At 55.4% G+C, this 23782-nt stretch overlaps 1 protein-coding gene and 1 pseudogene across 6 annotated transcripts; one reads left to right on the top strand and one right to left on the bottom strand.

The window, feature by feature from the left end:
• The first annotated feature begins 1106 nt into the window (after positions 1–1106).
• Positions 1107–16772, top strand: Cpt1c (carnitine palmitoyltransferase 1C). Of its 6 annotated transcripts, none has more exons than XM_005412846.1 (19): positions 1107–1347; positions 1986–2140; positions 3118–3257; positions 3714–3885; positions 4111–4212; positions 4295–4432; positions 8800–8877; positions 9071–9178; positions 9277–9361; positions 10164–10359; positions 10446–10628; positions 11396–11501; positions 13881–13997; positions 14454–14618; positions 14841–14975; positions 15555–15707; positions 16029–16142; positions 16265–16357; positions 16464–16772. In XM_005412846.1, the coding sequence occupies exons 2-19, from the start codon at positions 2000–2002 to the stop codon at positions 16659–16661; spliced, it is 2424 nt and encodes an 807-aa protein (XP_005412903.1). In that variant the 5' UTR covers positions 1107–1347; positions 1986–1999; the 3' UTR covers positions 16662–16772. The 6 variants fall into 6 exon arrangements, with proteins under 6 accessions (XP_005412903.1, XP_013364426.1, XP_013364428.1 ...); XM_013508972.1 differs by having other exon boundaries at positions 9020–9178; XM_013508974.1 differs by lacking the exon at positions 1986–2140 and having other exon boundaries at positions 9020–9178.
• Positions 16773–19717: 2945 nt separating this feature from the next.
• Positions 19718–22437, bottom strand: LOC102019115 (annotated as a pseudogene).
• Between the last annotated feature and the right edge of the window lie 1345 nt (positions 22438–23782).

Below are 23782 nucleotides of genomic sequence, written 5' to 3'. Positions count from 1 at the left end.
GAACCTGCCCTGCGGCCCCGGTTCCACCTCTGCTGTCTGCATCTGAGTCCCTGGCCACACACAGGAGCCGGGTGGCAGGGCGTGCCGCCTGTCGCCCGGTCCCCAGCACCCCATGCCCTGGCACAGTGTGCCTAGTCACCGTGCGCCTGTCTGAGTTTCTAGCCAGCGACTCCTGGGTTCCCCACCCGCGCCCTTAAGGTTTCCTGGAATCCCTGGCCTGGGCACCTGCGGGGGTCGGCCCGCCCCACTTCCGCACCCTGGCCACAGGCGTAAAGACGGAGTGACCCAACCTCAGTGAGAGTCGGGGCGGAGGCGGGGATCGGGTTCGAATCCTGTCCCTCTGGCACAGTGTGGCCAGGTCCACTCTAGACCTTTGGCTCAGCTTATCCCTGCCTGGGAAGTGGGAGCTCGGGACTGCCTGGGAAGGGCAGGGCCGCTTCGCCCACGGTACCCGACCCCGACCCGTCGCGACGGCCGCCGACGTCCCGCTGCAGCTTCCCGCCTCCTGCCGCACGGCCTGGCCTGGGTGTGCGCTGCCTGCCAAGGAGCCCTGGAAGGCGGCCCGGGACCCCCGGACCTGCGTAGCTACGGGCGCAGCCCCGCCCCTCCCTTGCTCGGGGCCGGCTCCCCACCTTGTGCCTGCTGTGCTGGGCGCGACCCCGCTCTAAGGTCGGGGCGGAATAAAACGAGCCCCACGTGTGTCTGCCTGTCCGCGCCGATTTATCCGGCCGCCTGGCCGCCCCCTCACAGCCCGGGCCCCGCGGTCCGACTGGACGCAGACCCCACAGCGCCCCTCCGGGCCAGCCCAGCTCAGCCCTTGCGCCTCCCGGGGGTCTGGGGCGGCGCGGTCCGGGCTCTCCTCCCTCGGGGCACAAGGCCGAGACGCGCCCCGCATGACGACCTCACGCTGTCCCGTGCTGGGCTGAACCTCTGGCCAAGCCTCCCGAAAAGGAAGTATGAGCCCCAGAGCAGAGCGCGGGGCGTGAGGATGCGGGGTTGGGGGACCCGAGTGGGGGTGCATCAACCGGGGGAGGAGACGGGGCGGGCTGCAGCGCAGGGAGGGGATTGGACACCGAGAAGGGCGGGGACAAAGGCCGCGAGGGGGAGGGGCGGCGATGCAGCCGAGGAGCTGAATACCCGGTTAGGCTCACGCCACAGAAATCGGGGCTTCTGGATGCCGGATGGTCTTGGGGTGGCCAGAACTCGGGGGGCCAGTCGGCCAAGTGGTGGACTCGTCCTTCTTAGACATATGCAAGCGAAAGACTTGGGTCCTGAGCTCAAAATCAGGCAAGGGGGGTGTACGAGGCCTTTGGTTCCAGGATCCGATCTGCAGACGCCTGACCTAGAGTAAGTACGGGCCGCGGGCCAGGCTGATGCGGGTGAGGGGCTCCGTCGGGCTGGCCCGGCAGCTTCTCCATCACTTGGCCTCCTCCCGCGGCTCCCGGCCTCAGCATCCCAGCTGTGGGGCATGCGCAGTAGGGCGCTCCCGCCCGCACCCCCCCCCCAGCTGGGCGGGGGAGGGGCCGCCCAGGATGTAATAATTTATAGAACCCCCCCTCACCCCCATCCTGGGATGGGAAGCGGAAATGGGGTGGACAAAGTCCACGTCCGGCAGGTGTTCCTTTCATAAGGGTCTCTGATGTCTTTATGGGAGACAGAACAACTCACAGCCCACCCCTCAGGCACCCCGCAGCTTGAGACATTCCTGGGGGTGAGGGCACACCCTGGGCACTGGGTTCTCCCCATGGCAGCTAACGGGGTTCCTGCGAGTGATCCGTCAGAGGTTCCCAGTTGAGACCCCTTCCCCAATACTTCGGGGTCTCTGACCAGGACCCTCAAGACGCTGCAGGGGCTTAGGTGGGCGGGGAGTGGGTGCTGTATTCCCGGGTTGGTGGAGAGTGGCTGGAGCCTGGACCCCTCGTCCTCGGGAAGAGGAGGTTTGGGGTGGGAACCGGGGGGTCTGAGGGAGTGACCCGTTCCCCCAGGGTCCCCGTATGACATGGCAGAAGCGCGCCAGGCCGTGGGCTTTGTGCCTTTGCTGACCTCCGACGGGGCCGCCGTGGCGCTCAGGGGCCCGGTGCTGCAGGACATCTACCTCTCAGGGCTTCGGTCCTGGAAAAGGCATCTCTCGCGCTTGTGGGTGAGGACCGCTGCTCGGTTTCCTTCCGGAAATGCAGCCCCCTGCTTTCCAGACGCCTCCGGCCAGTTCATGACCGACTGTCACCCTCTCTGGGAATCTGGCTGTCCCCTTCCAGGACCCCTTCTGCATTTCTCTGTGGCTCATTGTGGGGTTCTCACCTGTGAGCACCTCCTTCATCTCTTACACTCATTCTGGACCCGAGCTACCCCAGCCCTGCGCGTTACTCCTTCCCAATTTCTTTTCCTTTTTTTCTCTTTTGAGACAAGGTCATGGTATGCAGTTCAGGGTGGCCTTGAACTCACTATGTAGCCCAGGTTGGCCTCAAACTCACAATGATCCTCCTGCCTCAGCCTCCCTAGTACCGCGGTTATAGGCGTGCACCATCACTTCCGGCTGCCTCCCCAGTTTCTAGAACTCAGTCCTCTACCCTGTTTTTCTTGGGCAGAACCCAAGCCTCACACATGCCGGGCTAATGCCCCACTGCTGAGTCGTCTGTCCCCAGCCCCTTCTTGTGGCACTGGCCTCGCCTCTCCCTGTCCACCCCTGCTTCTAAACAAGGTGCCCCTTGCCCCAGATCCTCTGGGCCTCCATCAGGATTGTGGCTGACCCAGCCACGGTGGCCAGACCTGTCATCCCAATATTCTGGGAGGCTGGGGCAGGAGGACTGTAAGTTAGAGCCTAGCCTGGGCAACTTAGTGAGGCCCTGCCTCAAAACAGAGACTAGAAAACAGCTGGGGATATAGCTCGGCGTGAAAGTCCTGGGTTCTGTCCCCAGTAACTGGAAAAAAAAATACCTGTCAGGAGCGCCCCCTCTTCCTGGGCTGACTGCTGGGGCAGGACCGGCTCTGTCTGCCCTGCTCGTTCCGCAGCAGCCAGCCCAGGGCCCAGCCCACATCAGTGTGTCAGTACTACCTGGGAAAAGCGTCGCGCTCAGTGGGGGGACCTGTGACTGAACAGACGCCCTCTCCTGCCCACAGAACGACCTTCTCAGCGGCGTGCTCCCCGCCAGCCCCCTCAGCTGGCTCTTCCTCTTCAGTGCCATCCAGCTTGCCTGCTTCCTCCAGCTGGACCCTTCCCTGGGACTGATGGAGAAGATTAAAGAGCTACTGCCAGACTGGTGAGGTCCCCCACATCTGTCCAGTACCTCCCTAATCCTTCTCCTACCAGTTTAGTTTCTCTATCAGTGTGCTGTGTCTGCCAAAGAAAAGTAACCTCTGAAACTTACTTTGGGTCAGATTAATAAAGGTATGGCATCAGGAAAGAGGAGGTGACTTCCTTTCTTCTGTCTGTTTTCTGTCCTGGCAGCTTCTTGTTAAGATGGACAGTAACAAGCTAGAAGTATGAGCTCTACCAGTCTCCAGTTATGTAATCATTATTATGGTTGCTGATATCATTAGGAAAGGTGTGAAAATCGATCTCTGCTGTACCCAATTAGTGCAGGTTGCCTTTGAATTCACTGTGTAGCCCAGGTTGGCCTCAAACTCAGGGAGATCCCCCTGCCTCAGCCTCCTGAGTGCTGGGATTACAGGCGTGGGATACCACACTCAGGTCCATCCTCCTTTTCTCTTGCCAGTGGGGGTCAGCACCACAGGCTCCGGGGCCTCCTTGCGGCTGCGCTGTTTGCCTTGTGTTTGTGGGGTGCCCTGATCTTCACGCTTCACGTGGCCTTGAGGCTGCTTCTCTCCTACCACGGCTGGCTGCTCGAGCCCCACGGAGCCATGTCCTCGGCCACCAAGACCTGGCTGGTACGTGAGGTCCGCGGGCTGAGCGACCAGGCACCTCTCTGTCCCTCTGCGTCTCTGTCGCCCTCTCTCCAGGTCTCTGTCCCCACCTCTCTGGGTTTCCGTCTCCTCTATGGGTCCCCTCTCAGGTCGCCGTCCCCTTCCCTCTGTGGTCAGCCCTCACCCACCCCGTTGCTTTACATTTGTCCCGGTGAGAGTCTCGGTGACCGTGACCGGTGGTCCCCGCAGGCCCTGGTTCGCATCTTCTCCGGCCGCCGCCCGATGCTCTTCAGCTACCAGCGCGCCCTGCCTCGCCAGCCCGTGCCCTCGGTGCAGGACACAGTGCGCAAGGTGGGCCGGGCCCGGGAGGAGCGGGGGGTCGGCGGGCGTGCGGGCGCGGGGTGACGCCCCCTTCCGCCCTCCCCGCATGCAGTACCTGGAGTCCGTCCGACCCGTCCTCTCGGACGAGGACTTCGACTGGACCGCGGGGCTGGCGCAGGAGTTCCTGAAGCTGCAGGCGTCGCTGCTGCAGTGGTACCTGCAGCTCAAGTCCTGGTGGGCGGCCAACTACGTGAGTCCCGCCCCCACGCCACGCCCACAGCCCCAGGCATGGCCACCATTGGAACCCCAACATGCCAATAAACGAGTTCCGCCCCCTGCCTGAGGAACTGGCCCCGCCCCTGGGCTCATCGCTCCGCCCCAGATGCCCCAGTACTGCGCTCCGCCCCCAGCTCGCCAAGGTTACAACCAGGGTTTCACGTGCTGTGCAACGTTTCCTGCTCAAGGACGGCTTCCCCACGGGGGCTTCCCTTCGGAGTTCAGGAGCTAGGCCCTTGACCCCACTCAGGGGAACTCACCTCGGAAACTGAGGCACAGAGGGCGTCCGTGAGTCACCCAAATCCGGACTGGCCAGCCTCACGCGCTGCACGCGTAGGGCCAGAGCAAGCTTTGTGTACACAGAGACGCGCGGAGCCACCACCTCCGAGGGCAGAGCTTTTCCAGCACTTGCTGGAAGCGTCTAGATTGTTCTAAAAGACACAGTACATTCTGAGACTGAAGTGTCGGCTGCCATAGACATGGAGGTGTAAACATACGTATGTTCTCAAAGATTCTAGGAGGGCTCATGACATAGAAATAAGAGAACATCTAGAAACATCCAAGTCCCCTCCCAGCACTTCACTGTAATCCTTTCTCTTTCCATCATCCATAAGGAAACTGGTCAGTCTCTATATGAATATCTATGATCAGCCGGGCGTGGTGGTGCACGCCTGTAATCCCAGCTCAGTGGTAGAGGGCATGCTTAGCAAATTTAGGCCCTGGGTTTAAGGCCCAGCACCACAAAACAATTCTTTTTTCCTTTATATGGTTAAATAACACTGTTCCATGGACAGACCACATTTTGGCTGTCTGTTGCATTATAGTAGTATTTAAAAATTCAGGCTGGGCGTGGTGGCGCACATCTGTAATCCCAGTGCTTGGGAGGCTGAGGCAGGAGGATTGTTACAAGTTCAAGACCAGCCTGGGCTACAAAGTGAACTCAAGGCCAGTCTGAACTGCATAGCGAGATCCTATGTCAAAAAGACAAAAAAAAAAAAAAAAAAAAAGAATTCAACATCAGAGGTGGGAATGGTGGAGCACACCTGTAATCCCAGCACTCTGGGAGGCTGAGACAGAAAGACTGCAAGTTTGTGCCCAGCCTGGAGAACTTAGCAATTGATGAGACTGCCGCCAGCTGGAGGGCCTTGGAGGACTCATTTGCACATTCTTGGTGTCCTGAGGACTGGGCAGAACGTGCAGAAGGGGTGCCAGAAAAATTTATTGAAGATGAAAGTACCCTCCACAGAGTGGGTGTGGCCCAGTGAGAGGAACTCACAGCCGGGGAGGGGCAGGTATTGGGTCTCTGACTCAGACCACTCACCAGGAGAAGGAGATTTTGACCATATGAGGTTTTTAGAGCAAATTTCATGGCATCCAGGTCCCACAGGAGGGGGTCAGAGATGCAGTGGATGAGGTTGGACAAAGGCCAAATCCAGGTACTTTGTTTGTTTTTTGAGACAGGGTCTCCCAGGGCTGGGGATTTAGCTCAGCGGCACAGCACTTGCCTGGCATGCGCAAGGTCGTGAGTTTGATTCCTGGTACCGGGAAACAAAACAAAACAAAACAAAAAACCCCAAAAAGAGATAGGGTCTCCCTATGTATTCCAGTCTGGCCTTGAACTCACTGTAGCCCAGGCTGGTCTTGAACTCTTGGCGATCCTCCTGCCTCAGCCTCCCAGATGCTGGGATTAGAGCATGCAACACCATGCCAGACCCAGGGCCATATACTTTTGGTTTTGTGCATGCCTGGGGGCACAGAGTGACCAGCTGAGGCTGAGTATGGACGAAGCCCCCACCTGCATGAGGATCACAGGATCCTCCCCTAACTAATCTGGAGGGGGCATGAAGACTTGGGGGTTGGTTGGGAGCTGTTGATTTCCCCAGGAGACTTGGAGGTCTGTAGTGAAACAGTGCTTGAAATCTGGAAGAAAAGATCAGGAGAACTTTGTTAATAAACAAGATCCACAAGTGCAAGCAGGCTGGGTGTGGAGGTGCACGTCTGTAATCCCAGCACTCAGGAGGCTGAGGCAGGAGGATCACTGTGAGTTCGAGACCAGCCTGGGCTACAAAGTGAGCTCAAGACCAGCCTAGACTACACAGCTAGACTGTCTCAAAAAGAAAAAAACAAAAAACACAAGTGAAAGCAAGAATAATTAACATAAGAACTGGTATAGCCAGGTGTGATGGCCCACACTTATAATCCAGCACTTGGGAGGCTGAGGCAGAAGGATCTCAGTGTATTCAAGGCCAGCCTGGGTTACATAGCAAGACACTGCTTCAAAAAACAAAACAATATTCTTGAAGATACCAATAGGTAAAATAACAACCATTGATAATGTCCTACCACTTTGTCTGTAATTCGGTGAATCCCCCTATTGCTATGTTGTCCTTCTTTTACTCTTTAAAATAATAATAATAATAATAATAATAGGTAGATAGATAGATAGATGATAGATAGGTAGAACTGGCATAGACAGCCCTATTAATAACTACATCCAACACTTGACTTTTTTTAGTTTTTTTGTCTTGTTGAGACAAGGTCTCACTGTGCAGTTCAGGCTGGCCTTGAGCTCACTTTGTAGCCCAGGCTGGTCTCGAACTCACAACAATCCTCCTGCCTCAGCCTCCTGAATGCCAGGATTACAGATGTAGGCACCACCACACCTGGCTCTTGAGTATTTTTAAAAAGGACCCTAACCATAACTCTTCATAAAGCCCCTTTTTTAGGCTCTGTACACTTCTATTAATTCTTTGACTTTTATGAGGTTGGTTTCTACCTTTCTGAATTATTCGTCTAGAAGCAGCAGTTTTCACTTGGTGCCCTGCAGCCTCTCCCCGCGCGTCCAGTGTGGACGGTTAACCCCTGCAATTTCTGTGGCTGTTGCCGCTTTTCGGGGTTTGAGACAGGTTCTTGCTATGTAGTTTAGGCTGGCCTCAACTCTTGGTGGTGCTCCTGCCTCAGCCTCCAAGTGCTAGGCTCTTCTCACCTCTGGAGAGTTTAGGCTTTTTGCTGAGCCCTCAGAGGCTCTACTGTGGCTTTCTGTGCTTTCTGTTGTCCCAAAGATTGATTTCTGATTGACATGGAGCTCCCATGACCCGGAAGGTTCTGGTTAATATTCCCCATCCCAGCCTGGCTTCTTTTGAGCCACACAGAGGGCTCCAGCAGGGCTATGAAATGCACGAGCACCCGCGGGTCCGAGGAGCGCCTGCAGTTGCTTCCTGTCTGCTGCCCGAGGCTGTGGCAGACCTTGCAGACCCTGGCGGTGAGCTGTATGTCCTACTCGACCGGGAGACTCAGCATGTCACCTTGGTCCCAGGCTCTACACCTTGCAGGACTGCTGTTCTGTCCCCTCTCTTCAAAGTGCCCTGTGCATCCTCCAGATGTTTTCCTAAATCCACAGGACACCCAGAAGTTGGCGTTGTGTCACTCGTGCATTGAATAAAGTAGCCCCCAGTGGGCAGGCAGCGCCGGGCTGGGTGGGCTGTCCCGGGCAGCACCAACAGCTGCTATTCCAGAAGCCAATGTGGCCAGCCTGAATTACCTAGTGAGACCCTGCCTCAAAAAACAAAATGAGGGGCTGGGGATTTAGCTCAGCGGCACAAGCGCCTGCCTGGCAAGCGCAAGGTCAGGAGTTCAATTCCCGGTACCAGAAAAAAACAAAAAACAAACAAACAAAAAAAACAAACAGGAGATAGCTCAGTGGCAAAATGCCTGCCTGGCAATCACAAGGTCCTGAGTTTAATTCCTGGTAAAAAAAAAAAAAAAAAAAAAAAAAAAAAAAAAAAAAAAAGAAACAAAACAAAACTCTGTCTCAAAATATAAAAGGTTGGGGCTGGGGATTTAGCTCAGCAGCACAGCGCCTGCCTGGCAAGTGCAAGGTCGTGAGTTCGATTCCCGGTACCAGAAAAAAAAAAATCAAAATATAAAAGGTAGAGAGGGGTGCTGGGGATGTAGCTCAGTGGTCTGATCTCCAGTCACACATACACACACACACACACTCCACATATTTTCTTGGGCTCTTCGTCCTTTTCACTGAAAAATATGTCTCCATACTCACTGTGTGTCAGCAAACATGGATGGTCCTTTTATCAGCTGTGTAATATTCCCTGACCTGAGTGTAACATGGTTTAATTAACTGATCCCTGATCCATGGACTTCTAGGTTTTGCTAGTTACTGATCACAGCAGCCTCCTTCCTTGAGATCCACCTTCTGCTTGCCAGGCAGGCACTTTACCACTGAGGTATCTCCCCGGCCCTGTGACACAGGAGAGTTGGTGCCCCCCATCCCACTCTCCCTCCCCATCAAGACGGCATCGTGTGTGTCTCCCACCCCACTCTCAGGTCAGCGACTGGTGGGAAGACTTCGTGTATCTGCGCTCACGCAGCTCGCTGATGGTGAACAGCAACTATTACCTGATGGTGAGGGTAGAAGGGGCTGGGAGGGCCGGGGCTGCCACACCCCAAGGCCAGGGGCAGGCGCTCGGGAGATGGGGCACTCCCGCCCAGGTCCTGAATCCCAGAGCACACTTGAGTCACCATGTCTGCCCTCTTTTGGGGCCAGGACCCCCATCAGGGGGCTCAGGCATGTCGCTGTCCCCTCTGCTGGCCCCAGGACTTCCTGTACGTCACACCCACGCCGCTGCAGGCAGCCCGCGCTGGGAACGCCGTCCACGCCCTGCTCCTGTACCGCAACCGGCTGAAACGCCAGGAGATCTCCCCGGTAAGATGCCTCCAGGGCCGGGGTCAGAGGCGTGGCCCTGTGTGTGGGGACTCATGTGGGTTCCAGAAGGCAGCTCACGGGCCCACGGCCTCCTGCAGACTCTGCTGATGGGAATGCGCCCCTTGTGCTCTGCCCAGTACGAGAGAATATTCAACACCACGCGGGTCCCAGGGGTGCAGAAAGGTGAGACCCCCCTTCCTCTTCCCCAGAGGCAGGTGCTCTGGAGCAGGTCTGCTGGGGCCCAAGCTGTTCTGGTGTGGTCTTGGCCAAATTATTACCCTCTCAAGCCTCAGTGTCCTAATCTTTAAAAAGGGATAATAGGGAGGCTGAGGCAGGAGGATCACTGTGAGTTCAAGGCCAGTGTCTACACAGTCAGCTCAGGTCAACCTGAACTACATAGCAAGACCCTGTCTCCAAAAAAAAAAGGGGGGGATGCTGGGGATATAGCTCCGCGGCACAAGTGCCTGCCTAGCAAGCACAAGGTCCTGAGTTTGATTCCCAATACCAAAAAAAAAAAAGTTTAAAAAAATGGGATAATAAGCCAGGCATGGCACACGCCAGTTATCCCAGCACTCAGGAGGCTGAGGCAGGATGATTGCTTGGAGTTCGAGGGTACATAGTGTGTTCAAGGCCAGCCTGGACTATATGGCAAGACACTTTCTCAAAAAACAAAACCAGAGCCAAGTGTAGTGGTGCACACCTGTAATCCCAGCACTGAGGAGGCTGAGGCAGGAGGATCTCCATGATTTTGAAGCCAGCTTGGACTGTATAGAGTGTTCAGGGCCATCCTGAACTACAAAAGTGAGACCCTGTCTCAAAAAACCAAACCAAACAAACAAACAAAAAAAAACCAAACCAAAGGTTAACGGGATAATAATGGTACCCAGAGGTGACAGTCAAGGGTGGTGAGCACAGTTCTGGGCACAGAACAGGGGCTTCGCCTTACAACGTGTCGCCCTCCTGCTTCTGCCAACCTGGCCCCTAGACCGCCTCTGCCACCTCCGCGACAGTCGGCACGTGGCTGTCCTCCACCGGGGCCGGTTCTTCCGTGTGGGGACCCACTCCGCACACGGCCTGCTGTCCCCGAGAGCCCTGGAGCAGCAGTTTCAGCGCATCCTGGACGACCCCTCGCCCGCCTGTCCCCAGGAGGAGCACCTGGCGGCCCTGACAGCCGCTCCCAGGTGAGGGCGGGAGGCGGTGCCCTGGTGGCGGACAGGCGCGCGGAGAGGCCTGGAGCTCCGGGCTGGCTCAGGTGCCGCTCCTGCAGGGACTCGTGGGCCCAGGTGCGCCAGACGCTCAAGACCCGCGCTGCCCACGCCCTGGAGGCCGTGGAGGGGGCCGCCTTCTTCGTGTCGCTGGACCCCGAGCCCGCGGGGCTCACCCGGGAGGACCCCGCAGCCTCACTGGACGCCTATGCCCATGCCCTTCTGGCCGGCCGCGGCCACGACCGGTGAGTCCCACCTGGACCCGCACCCCGAACCAGGTCCAGGCCTGGGGCACCCGTGTGCAATGGGCAAGACCCCAGACCCTGCTGTCCCTAGATTCCAGAGTCACAGCCTAGACCCCTAACCCAGACTCAGCACCCTAGATTCGGGGACCCCAGACCTGTGGGCACCAGATCCCAAACTTGGACCCCTAGATAAAGAACCCCAAACCTGGAGACCTCAGACTCAGAACCGGGACCACTCACTCCTCAGGTCTTCCTTGCAGGCACCCCAAACCCAGGATCCCAGACCTGGGGCCCCCACACTTGGAGATCCTTAGAGGCTTTTTTTTCCCCCCAAGACAGGGTCTCGCTGTGTAGTGCAGGCTGGCCTGGAACTCACTTTGTAGCCCAGGCTAGCCATGAACTTGCAGTGATCCTCCTGCCTCAGCCTCCCAAAGAGTGCTGGGATTACAGACATGGGCCACCACGCCTGGGCACGGGCAATTTCTCCATGTCCATCCGGCACTACCCAGACTTCCTAGGATCAGGAGAGGCCCCACACTTTCAGGCACCCAAAAGGCCTTAAACCACCAGGAGATCCCCAAATCTTAGCTACACCTGAGAGACCCTCCAGAGCCAGCACTAGGGACCCCAGGCTTCTGGTGGTGCCCATGCCAGGCCCCCAGGACTCCAGCCAATTCCCCACCTTGCTGAGCCCCGCAAGTCCCACAGCTTGCACCAAGTTCTCCCTGCCCCCACTCTTTGGTGACCCCCTGAACTGTCCTCCACAGCTGGTTTGACAAATCCTTCACCCTGATTGTCTTCTCCAACGGGAAGCTGGGCCTCAGCGTGGAGCACTCGTGGGCCGACTGCCCCATCTCAGGACACATGTGGGAGGTAGGGTGCCTCCCCCAGCCGCGGACCCCGCACACCCTCTCGGCCAACGGGCTCAGCAAGCACTCGGGGCGGGGATGATGAAGGGGCACCTGGGTCTCAGAGGAGGAAGGCAGCTGTCCCAGAGTCACACAGCGAGGGGTTGCAGAGTGAGAACTGGAATCCAGGTTGCTCATCGAGGGCTTCCCACCTCCCCCGCCCCCCACGGAGACAGAAGAGCCATCCTCCAGCTCCATTTGCTGTGTGACTTGGCAGAGTTACTACCCTCCTCTGAGTTTGTTTCCCCCTCCCACAGATGAAAGAGTTGGGATTTTCTTTTTCTTTTTGTACAGTGTGGGGCATGGAACCCAGGGCCTCATGCGTGCTGGGCAAATGCTCTACTGCGGAGCTCACCCCCAAGCCTGGAGCTTTTTTAAGCTCCTCTCTAGGATCTACTTCTCTAGCTCCTCAACAGCAGGAAGCAGGCCAGTGCCTGGGGGTGCACACCTGGAATCCCAGCACTCAGGAGGCTGAGGCAGGAGGATTGCCCCAAGTTTGAGGTCAGCCTGGGCTACCTAGTAAGTTCAAGGCCAACCTGACTACATGAGACTCCGTGTCAAAAAAACAAAACAAAAAATCAGAAAACAAAACTGTAGGAGGAAATAAAAACAAAACAGTAGGAGGAGGCTGCCTGCACCCCACTGGGCCCCACCCTTCATGCTGGGGGGGTCGGGTTCCATGACCCAGAGTAGGTCCAGGCACAGATAAGGGAAGAAAGGTCCTTTCCAGACCTTGAGAACAGCCTACGGTGGGCGCCGGCCTTTCTGGTCCTGTTTCTCATGTCTAAAATGAGATTTTCCCTTTGATTTTTTTTTTTTTTAATTTTGAGACAGGGTCTCACTATGCAGTTCAGGCTGGCCTTGAGCTCACCTTGTAGCCCAGGCTGGTCTCGAACTCATAACGATCCTCCTGCCTCAGCCTCCTAAGTGCTGGGATTACAGGTGTGCACCCATGCCTGGCTGATTTTTTTTTTTTTTTTTTTTAAACCAGGGTCTCGCTATGTAGTTCAGGTTGGTGTTGAACCCACTCTGTAGCCCAGGGTGACCTCAAACACATAGCAATCCTTCTGCCTCAGCTTCCCGAGTGCTGGGATCACAGGGGTGCGCCACCACGCCCAGCTGGCTGATTATATTTTTAAGTGACATTCAATTCGGGCTGAACTCAGACCCTTCTGACCACTTCACACTAGCATATTAATTCTGCACGCTGACTCTGAAGGCAACGTGTAGCTGGGCACAGTGGTATGTGCCTGTTATTCCAGCACTCTAACAAGCTGAAGCAGGAAGACCACAAGCTTGACCCCAGCCTGGGCAATTTATCCAGACCTTTCCTCCAAATAGAAACAAAAAATTTTTGTTTTTTTTTCTTTGTTTTTTTTTTTTTTTTTTTTTTTTTTGGTACAGGGGATTGAACTCAGCACCTTGCGCTTGCGAGGCAGGCGCTCTGCCACTGAGCCATATCGCCGGCCCCCTGTTTTTATTTTCTTGAGACAGGATCTCACTATGTAATTTAGGCTGGCCTTGAACTCTTGGTAATCCTCTTGTCTGCCCCATGTTGGGATTACAGGTGTGTGCCACCACACCTGGTTCTAAAAATAGAAAATTTATAAAGGGCAAGGGAAAAAAATAAAAAAATAAAAAGGGCCAGGGATGAAGCGCAATGTGAAGGCCCTGGGTTCAATCACAAGTACTGAAAAAAAGAAAAAAAGAGTAAAAGTAACAGGCTGAGTGGCTGGGGATGTGGTGCAGTGGTAGGGTTTTTGCCTAGTGTACTCAGGACTCCAGGTTCGATCCCCAGCACAGCAACAACAAAAAGCAAATAAAAGACAGAAGAAGGCCGGTCGTGGTGATGCACACCTGTAATCCCAGCACTCAGGCGGCTGAGGCAGGAGGATCTTTTCAAGTTCGAGACCAGCCTGGGCTACAAGTGAGTGCAAGGCCAGCCTGAACTGCATAGCGAGACCCTGTCTCAAAAAGACAAAAAAGCACTGGGCATGGTAGCACATGCCTGTAATCCCAGCACTCAGGAGGCTGAGGCAGGAGGATCATTGTGAGTTCGAGACCAGCCTGCATTGCATAGTGAGACCCTGTCTCAAAAAGACAAAAAAAAAAAAAAAAAAAGACAGAAGCCCAGGGCCAGTAACCAGCTGGGCTGTGGACATTAACTCTGCTCTCAGTGAACATGAACTTGAGGACCTGTCTGTGAGCCCCTTGGGTTTCTGATTCTGAGGCACTCTCAGGAACCCTGAACAAGAAAAACAAAAAAGGTGTCCTGAGCCGAGGCCCCTGGTGACAGCCCTCGGCCCAGGGCACAAAGAGCTCCGCCCACTTCCGCTTCCTGCAGTTCACCCTGGCCACAGAGTGCTTCCAGCTGGGCTACACGGCCGACGGCCACTGTAAGGGCCACCCTGAGCCGGCGCTGCCCCAGCCCCAGCGGCTGCAGTGGGACCTTCCAGACCAGGTGAGACGGGGTCTGGGCCTTCCCTCTGAGCTCATCCTGTCCCCAGTTCAAGCTCAGAGTCAACCCCAGCCCAACCCCACCACCAAAGCAAACCAAAACACTGAGAGCCTGTAGCCCCAGCCCCAGCTCTGGCCCTGTGCCCATGGCCGGCCCATCCCATCCTCCCCACGCCCAGCTCCACCCCCATCCCAAATCGCATCCCGTTCCCCAGACCCTGTCAGTCTCATCTCCCTCGGGCTCCTTCCCCACCTGGTTCCCGTGCCCAGCCCAGCCCCACCCCAATCCCATCTTCATGGCCACCTTGTCCCCGTCTTGGCCCTGGTCTGTCCTTTCCACCCCTTCTCCCCATATTCCACGCCACCCTAACTCCCCTCCCGCCATTTCCCCCAGCCCCATTCCCAGCTCGGATCCCACCCACCCCTGTAACCCAGCGGTCCCTCCCTCCTTGCCGGGCAGATCCATCGCTCCATCTCCCTCGCCCTGCGGGGAGCCAAGGCCTTGTCTGGCAGCGTGGACTGCCACGTCTTTCCCTTCTCCCACTTCGGCAAGAGCTTCATCAGACACTGCCGCCTGTCCTCAGACAGCTTCATCCAGACGGCCCTGCAGCTGGCCCACTTCCGGGTCAGTCGGGTTCCCTCCTCCCAGCCCCTCAGTCCCCCTGGGCCCCAGCACCTGCGCCCCCACGCCCTGGGTGCCTCGTCTTGGTCACCGTCCTGTGGGTCGCCGTCTTGCTTTCTCCATTGCTTCTGCGCAGGAGGCAGCTGGAGGCTGGACAGGGGGGCGTTGAGTCTGTGAGGACTTCCTGAGCCTAGCTGACAGGCTCCTCCTCTGCTTGTCCCCCAGGACAGGGGTCAATTCTGCCTGACTTACGAGTCGGCCATGACTCGCTTGTTCCTGGAGGGCCGCACGGAGACAGTGCGGTCTTGCACGAGGGAGGCCTGCAACTTTGTGAGAGCCATGGAGGACCCGGAGAAGACAGTGGGTGTGGCCTCCACCGAGGCTTGCGTCCCTTGGGTTCACCAATACATTTGCAAACACTGGCCAGCTCTGAGGGGCACCCGGGACAAGGGACAAACAAGACCAGGTCTCCAGCTTCCAGGAGCCCATGAGGGGGAGGCAGAGATCGCCCAGCTTAGCGTGCCCTGTGCTTTCCCGGGGTCGCACAGGACACTGGGGAGCACGCAGAGGGTCCCGTGATTCCCTAATGCAGCTCACGGGCTTTCTGCCACCTTCTGACCTCTGTTCGCCCCATTTGGCCGCGTTCCCACAACCTCTGCTCCGGGGCGCGGCCCCGTGCACCTGTCCCCCTCCCCTGCCCTGCCCTGTGGGGCCCTGTGCCCCGGTGGAAGGAGTCCGGGCCCCGCAGTCTCCGACAGCCCCGGGACCCGCCTGGTTCTGCCCTGGTGTGTGACCCGGGGGAAGTGCCTCTGCTGTCTGAGCCTGGCTCCCCTGGGTGAAGTGGGGGGCAGTCCCTGCCTTAGAGCCCGATGTGCCATGGGGTGGCCAGCAGTAAGCCCGAGTCCTGTCTTTCCATGACCTGTGACCCCGGGGGTCCAGCACTCGCAGTGCCTCGCCCTGTTCCGCGCCGCGGTGGACAAGCACCAGGCTCTGCTCAAGGCGGCCCTGAGCGGCCAGGGGGTCGACCGCCACCTCTTCGCGCTCTACATCGTGTCGCGATTCCTCCACATGCAGTCGCCCTTCCTGGCCCAGGTTGGGGTGCAGGGGACCGCGGGAGAAGGAGGGACTGGAAGGCAGTGAGGGTGAAGTCGGAAAAGGAGTGGGTCCGGGATGAAGCACGCCCAGGAGGGGGCGGGGATGAGGGGCGTGGTCAGACGCGGGGCGTGGCCTGGGTGGAGCAGCGTTATGGAGGGGCGTGGTCTGTAGTCTAGGGGCGGGACTAGGGGTGGGGCGGAGAGGCGGGGTAGCAGTATAGCGGACCCTGGCAGCCAGAGGTCAAAAACTCCAGGGATGCTTAGAGTGGAGCCAAGCGAAGCGCTCTCGGACCTGCGGGTCTGTCTTTCCTGTCCTCAGGTTTACTCGGAGCAGTGGCAACTGTCCACCAGCCAGATCCCTGTTCAGCAGATGCACCTGTTTGATGTCCACAATTACCCGGATTATGTTTCCTCGGGTGGCGGGTTCGGGCCTGTGAGTGGAGTGAGGTCCCGGCCCCGGGGCCCTGAGGGAAGAGGGGCTGGGAACCTGCGCTCCTGTACGGTGGCGGAGGAAGGGGGGCGCGATATTGCTTCCTTTACTCTCGCCCACGCCAGGCGGATGACCATGGCTACGGTGTGTCTTACATCTTCATGGGGGATAATGTGATCACCTTCCACATCTCCAGCAAAAAATCAAGCACAAAAACGGTGGGTGAGATAGACTCCATCCCAGCCTCCCCCAGACCCGGTTCCAGCCCCCAGCCCCTCTTTGCTCAACCCCACTTGCCCTGGGTCTGACGGTTCCTGCTTCCAGGACTCCCACCGGCTGGGGCAGCACATCGAGGATGCGCTGCTGGACGTGGCCTCCCTGTTCCAGGCCGGACAGCGTCCGCAGCGCCGGCTCAGGGGCTCAGGGGACGAAGACTCGGGGCACAGGTGCGGATTTCTCTCCAGTAAGACTGTGGATTCCAAGACACCCAAGACGCCCACCGACTCCGAGCCCGTCCAGTAGGGAGCTGGTCTCCCTCATGGCGGAGGGCGTAGTGCCCCAGCGAGGCTGACGCAGGGTGGAGTAGCCTGTTTGCAGCCCCACATCCGGGCCAATAAAGATGTTCGAGCTGGGTGTGTGACGTTCACTGTGCTCTGGGTTGGAGGAGTGGTGGGGTGAGAATTAGGGTGCTAAGTTGAAAAGTCCCATTGATTCCCAGTTCCAGTTCCATCCTCAGCCACAGTCTATAAATCCCAGCCTCAGCCGGGCATGGTGGCGTACGCCTGTAATCCCAGCGCTCGGGAGGCTGAGGCAGGAGGATCCTTGCAAGTTTGAGGCAAGCCTGAACTGCAGAGTGAGATCTTATCTCAAAAAGACAAAAACAAAACAAAAAAACTCAGCCCCAAACAACTCCACAATTCCTACTGGCCCAGCACCAACTGTCCACTCAGCCCCATCCATAAACCTAAAGTCTGGACCAATCCAACCATCCCAACTGGCGCCCCCAAATCAATCCACCAAGACTTTTTTTTATGGTTCTGTGGATGGAATGCACACCTCGTGTACAGTAGGCAGCCCCAGCCACCCAACCTGTCATTCTATAACGCCATTGCTTCCCCCAAGGTAAGCATAACCCCCCACCCCAAACCCAATATCTAAATCCTAAATAAGCCAGCCTCCACAACCAACCCACCAACTCCATGGTGGTTTCAAAACTTGTCTGTAACCTGGGCATGGTGGCACATGCCTGTAATCTGAGCACTTGGGAGGCTGAGGCAGGAGGATCGCAGTGAGTTTGAGGGCAGCCCCTTGTCTTAGAGACAAGGTGAGACCTTGTCTCCAGCAAAAGGGAAGATTGATTCCATCCTTACAGAGTGATTAAATCTCCAGTGGGCTGGCAGCTCTGTGGAGAAAGCATTGTGCTTGAGGAAGTAAGGTGTGCAAGGCACCTTCAGCCAACATGACAGCCTGGAAAATTCCCGGGCTCTGGGTCCTGCAGCTCTAGGTAAATGGCGTTCTGCTTGATTAGATCAGCGCCACCTAGGAAAGCTCCACAAACAGGGTTTAAAACATACAGTTGGCGCGGTGTGGTGGCTCATGAGTATAAACCCAGTACTTTTGTAATTCCAGCACTTGGAGGCTGAAGCAGGAGGATCCCCTCTCTTCTGTTTTGCTATGCCCTTCTCCATGCTTTTGTGGATTTAGGAGATCAGACTGGTTTCATATGGGTAATCCAGAGTCATCTTCCCATCTCAAGGTTGCAATCTTAATCATACCTGCTAAGTCCTCTTAACCACCATAGGACCTAGCACAGCCACAGGGATTAGGATGTGGGCATTTTTAGGGGTACTTATCAGTCAAATTGTATTTCCCAGAAACGATGTTGAAAATCTTAACCGCCAGTACATCAGAGAGCGACCTTATTTGGAACTAGGGTCATTGCAGATGTAGTCAGAATGTGTTCATACAGGACTAGGCTGGGCCTTTAATCCAAGGTGACCGCTGTTGTGTGTTTTTTTTAATCCCACTGAGCTACATCCCCCGCTTTTTCTTTTTTATTTTGAGACAGAATCTCGCTAAATTGCGCAGTTTGGGCTCAAACTTGCAATCCTCCTACCTCAGGCTCCCGAGTGGCTGCGGTTACAAGCGCAGGCCCCGGCACCTGACTGAGGGGAGGGGCACACTGGGAGGAGGCCCTGTGACTGCCAGGGCAGAGACTACCAGGACGTATTTGCCGGCCACTGAAGGCCAAGGCTGACAGCGGCCTGAGGAAGGCAGAGGGCAGGAATTCCCACCCCCACCCCGCCTCCCTGTGCTCCTGGAGATCCATGCCTGCCTCACCTCCCCACGACTGGCTCCCTGTGCCGGGATTAGGGAGGGAGGTAAATTGGGATCTGGGTGAAGGGTGGACAGGGCCTCTGCTCTACTTTGAAAAAATAGACCTTCATTGTTTTGGCTAGGGCAGCAGGCATGCTAGCAGGTGCTCTGCCACTGAGTCGCACCCCAGCCCTTTCTTTTGTGTGTTTGTTTTTTTAACAGTACTAGGGTTTGAACCTAGAGGTTTTGCCCTGAGCTACATCCCAAGCCCTTTTAATTTTTAAATTTTATTTATTTACTTACCCATTTAGGCAAGGTCTTCTTATGTAGTCCAGGTTGACCTTGAGCTCACTATGTAGCCCAGGCTGACCTGGAACACACAGCGATCCTCCTGCCTCAGCCTCCCAAGTCTGGGGTTCTAGGGCTGGGTCACCACAACTGGCCTTTTTTTCCCCCTTTTACGTGTGTGTGTGGGTGCGTGCGCACGCACGCGTGTGCGTGTGATTCTGCATCTTTAATTCTTCCCTTTTAGCACGAGGGTCATCTGACAAACGGCTTCAGCCAAGAGCTGGCAGACAGGACTGGGTTGGGCAAGGACCCTCAAGGACCTGGCTTCCTCTCCTCCTCCTCCCATGGGGTTGGGAGTAGGATGGTGATCCAAGCTTGGCGTCCCTGGGAAGGAGGGAAGTGGGTCACTCTGCTGCTTCTACTGTCCCCCACTTTGACAGCCACATCTATGGGGACCAGCCACGTCCACAGCCCAAGCAGGAGGGCCCAGGGGAGTGGCCCCAAGTCTCTACACACACATGCCCGTGTTCAGGGGACCAGGTAGGGCAGGGGTGACCAGGTCAGTGTCCCGGCACACAGCCCTGGCCTGTGACCCAGTCAGCAAATGGGAAGCCCAGACTGACTGCCATGAAAAAGACTCAGGATGCTGGACACAGGGCCTGGATCTTGGGCCAGGAGCAGAGGGCTCCACTTCAGCGGGAACAATGCAGAGGTAAAGATACTGGGAAGGAAGAATGGATTTTTTTTTTTTGTACTGGGAATCGAACTCAGGACCTTGTGCTTGTCAGGCAAGTGCTTAGCCACTGAGCTATATCCCCAGCCCCTGGAAAGGAGGAAGATGAGGCTAGCAGCAGAGGCAGACCCAGTAACCCCAAAGATATCCCACATGGTCTGCACGCAGGCAGCAAGGACATTGACCAAAAGCAGCAGGAGCAGGGCTATGACCACACGCCAGGGCCGGCTGAAGGCCTCACTCAGGAAGAGCGGCTGCTGCAGGGCCCAGCGGCTAGGGAACGGCATGACGGGCACAGCGTCAGTGCAAGCAGCGCCGCCAGGCGCGCAGAGGAGGAGCGGGTGCTCCTCTCCTCCTTCACGCTGCTGTAGAAGGAGATCCAGAGATCGCTGTGAGCCCCTACACGCAGAGCGTGGCCCGATGGACACCCGGCCACAGCCTGCATCCCGTGCTGGAGAGGCCGGCTCAACTCTACGCAGTTGGGCAGCACCTCAGGGAGGCAGACAAAGGCAATGGCCAGCATGGGCTGCTGCGGGTCAGCTGTGAGTCACCTGTGAACATCCGGGCCTCACAGGTGACGCTGAGCCCCAAGCTGGGGACGCCCGTAGACAGTCTCCATAGCTGTCTCACTGCAGTTTAGACCACAGCAAATCTGGACCTTCTCATACATGAGGGAAACGAGGAAAAAGAGCATGCGGGTCGGGGAGAGGCTGCTGGTATACCCCACGTAGCCCAGGCGTCTCAGGCGAGCCAGGCGCAGGGTGATTATCACGCTGACGAGTGCGATCAGCTGGTTTCCTTTCCAGAGCCAGCCCCCTCGGGTTATCGGCTCAGGGAGGCGCCGATAACCAGGGGAGTTCGGATTGGACGATGAACAGGTAACTGGACGCAGCCCCAACGCCGTGCAGACGGATGACGGTGGCCACCGCTACCTTCCCCGCCCGCCCGAATGCCCTCTGTCCCAGCTACTCATGGGCTTGGAGGTGGGCGGAGTAGGAAGATGGCAGTTCAAGTTACATCAGAAGGGCCGGGAAGAGGGCGCCTGTGTGGGCCACAGCATAGCCAGCCCCGGGGTGCCCCCGCCCATGATGGTATTGCTGAGGCTGAACACCGGCATTCCCAATGCTGTCCTCCCCTCGGAAGCCACGAACTGGACTGGCTTCCTCCCGGGAGCTGGACCATGGCTGGGCAGGAAGCCTTCAAGTTCTTGCCTGTAGCCCTCAGCACTCACAGGAAAGGCTCCTCCGTTCGTTTTTGGATATTGCATGTCCAACCTCCTTGCTGCTGTCAGTCCCAGAAGAGGTAGCAACCCAGTTTGGGGTCAAGGACCCCAATGCCTGTTCAGCTCCTGCTCTAGAGGAGCTCAGCTCCTCCCTTACTTACTTTTTTGACACAGGGTCTTTTTAAGTCACTGAGTTGCCTAGGCTTGGTTTGAACTTGCCATCCTCCTGCCTCAGCCTCCCAGAGTTCTTTTTTTCAGAGAAGTTTTCATTCAGCTCACAAAAATATTGAGCAGAAAGTACAGGAGATGGCGGGGGATATAGGTCAGCAGCACAAGCGCCTGCCTCGCAAGTGCAAGGTCCTGAGTTCTATTCCTGGTACCAAAAAAAAAAATAAAACCTCAATAATCTTAGTACTTTCCAGCCTGAGCTACAAAGTGAGCTCAAGGCCAACCTGAACTGCATAGCGAGACCCTATCTCAAAAAGACAAAAAAAAAAAAAAAAAAAAAAGAAAGAAAGAAAAAAAGTACAGGAGACACCTCCCTCCCTCCAGCCACCCCCATCAACGCTCCCCAAAGCTGATAGATTTGTGGCAGTGGATGAAGCCACAAGAACACAGGGTCACCAACCCAGGGCCTGAGTACTTCTTTGGCTACTTTCTTTTCTTTTCATTCCTTTTTTTTTTTTTTTTTTTAAAGTAGAAAATTTATTGAGGAAAAGGAATAGGGAATAGGAATAGCTCCTGGGAGACAGGAGGGGTCCCGGAGGGGTTGCCACCCTGGCTATTTTTGCTAAGTGTAAAATTGTTTCAAAATGAAAAACAATCTTTAAAGTTATTTTTGAGATGTGCTCAGCATTTCTCAAGAGGAGTCTGGCTTGTGAGAGACTCACAAGCCTAGAGCAGAAATAAGACGGAAGACCACGCGCTCCTGGACTCGTTCACTACGCGTCCCTTGACGTCAAAGACTTTGTTGGGACCCGACTGGGCTCTGGAGGTTAAGAAACTATGCTGACCCTTTGGCATGATAATGGCGTGGTGGTTATGTTAAAAAATCGTCCTCAAGAAACGCACCCCATGGGCAGACATGGAGCCACGCCGATGCGCTTCCGAACGGCCCAGGGGTTGCGGTCAGGTTGGTTGCATGATGCTGGAGCCGCAAATTCCCACACAGCCAGCAGCTTCACCAACGCTAATTTACCCACAGTCCCGGAGGGCCGGACACGGGTCACGTGGGCTCACTTGAGCTGTCAGCAGGACTGCGCTCCTTCCTGAGGCTCGGGAGAAGTCCATTTCCCCCTCCCCTTTCCAGTTTGAGCCTGGTGCATTTTGAACTCGGTCCTTCCTCCATCTTCAGAGCCCGCTCACCACCCCGGCTTGGCGGCGCCTGCGCAGTCCCAGTACTTGTGAGGCAGAAGGATCACCATGAGTTCAAGGCCAGCCTGAACCTTGTATTAAAAAAAACCCCTCATTAACCGAGACATCATGGAACTGGTATAAAGACAGATGTTTTTGTTCTTATTCTTCCTGAGAAGGGTCGTGCTATATAGTCCAGACTGGCCTCGAACTCAGGTCAATCCTCCTGCCTCAGCTTCCAAGTGCTGGAATTACAGGTGTGTGCCACCACACCCAACTAAAGACAAATGTACTGACCAATGTGTTAGACGCAGAGACCAGAAAAAGCTTTCATACGATGTCAATTTTTTGTTCTTATTACCTAGGTCCTTCACATTGAGCTGCATCCGCAGATAACTCCCTCCCCTCTGTCTCTCTCTGTCTCTCTCTGTCTCTCTCTGTCTCTCTCTCTCTCTCTGTCTCTCTTTCTAAGTTGCTGTCAGTCACTTTCTCATAGGTGGGACAAAATACCTAACACAACTTAAAGGAGGAGAGGTTTACTTTAGCTTACGGTTTCAGATTTCAGTCCATGCTCACCCAGCAACAAAGGAGAAACAGTGGAAACTGCGGATTTAGCTCAACGGCACAGCGCCTTCCTGGCAAGCGCAAGGTCATGAGTTCGATTCCCGGTATGCGGGGGCGGTGGGGGGGAAACAAAACCAATAAAAAAAAGCAGAAACAGCACGGCTGAAGGGCATGACAGAGGACAGCTGTTCAGTCCGAGGTATCCTGAACTGAGACAGGAGGGAGGAGCTGAGGATAAGAACTCACCCTTCCAAGTGCCACCGCAGGTAATTCGGCTCTTTAGATCAGGCAGTGCCTCTGAATGTGAGAGTTTGGGGGGGATATTTTATTTATCTATGTATTTATTTATTTAAATTTTGTTTTATTTTATTATATTTTTTATTTTAAAGAGAAAAGAACAAACATAAAATAACAAAGACAAAAAGAAAACAACACAAAAACAATAAAAACAATGCAGAATTTTTAAAAAAGATAATAGAAATTAACAATGGTTGTTGTATTACATTTGTTATCTTCAAAGTAGTTGCTCAGATTTAAATTTTTTATTTTAATGAGAAAAAAATCAAAACAAGATAATAGGAGAGTAAAAATGGTTAATACATTGCATATTGTTATCTTTAAACTAGTTACTCAGAGTACAAGATGTAAGTATTTAATTGTCCAAACAATATCAGCACAGGTCCGAGGATTTAGGATTTAGTTTAATGGCATAGCATCTACCTGGCAAGGGTAAGGTCCTGAGTTGGATTCCTGATACCAAAAAGAAAAAAAAAAAAAATCTATCTCTCTATCTATCTATCTATCTATATGTATGTGTGTGTGTGTGTGTGTGTGTGTGTGTGTAGGCACAAGCCTTTCTTTTCAATGAACTAAGAGCAAGGCATGTTGGTGCATGCCTGTAATCCCCACACTTGGGAGGCTGAGGCAGGAGGATTGTTGTGAGCTCGAGGCCAGCCTCGGCTACAAAGTGAGCTCAAGGCCAGTCTGAACTGCATAGCAAGACCTGTCTCAAAAAACGAAGACTAAGAGATATTAGTAGTATAACAATCTTAACTATCGTGTGTGTGTGTGTGTGTGTGTGTGTGTGTGTGTGTATTTGCTTTTCCCTTCTTTCTTTTCTCCTTTCCCCCATCCCAGTTTCTCTTTCCTTTTGAACAGTTTCTTTCC

Source organism: Chinchilla lanigera, unplaced genomic scaffold (assembly GCF_000276665.1).
Source record: "Chinchilla lanigera isolate Chin_1 unplaced genomic scaffold, ChiLan1.0 scaffold00158, whole genome shotgun sequence".
Taxonomy (NCBI): Eukaryota; Metazoa; Chordata; class Mammalia; order Rodentia; family Chinchillidae; genus Chinchilla; species Chinchilla lanigera.
Note: the sequence above shows the minus strand (reverse complement) of the source record. Positions and strands in the feature narration are given on the sequence as shown.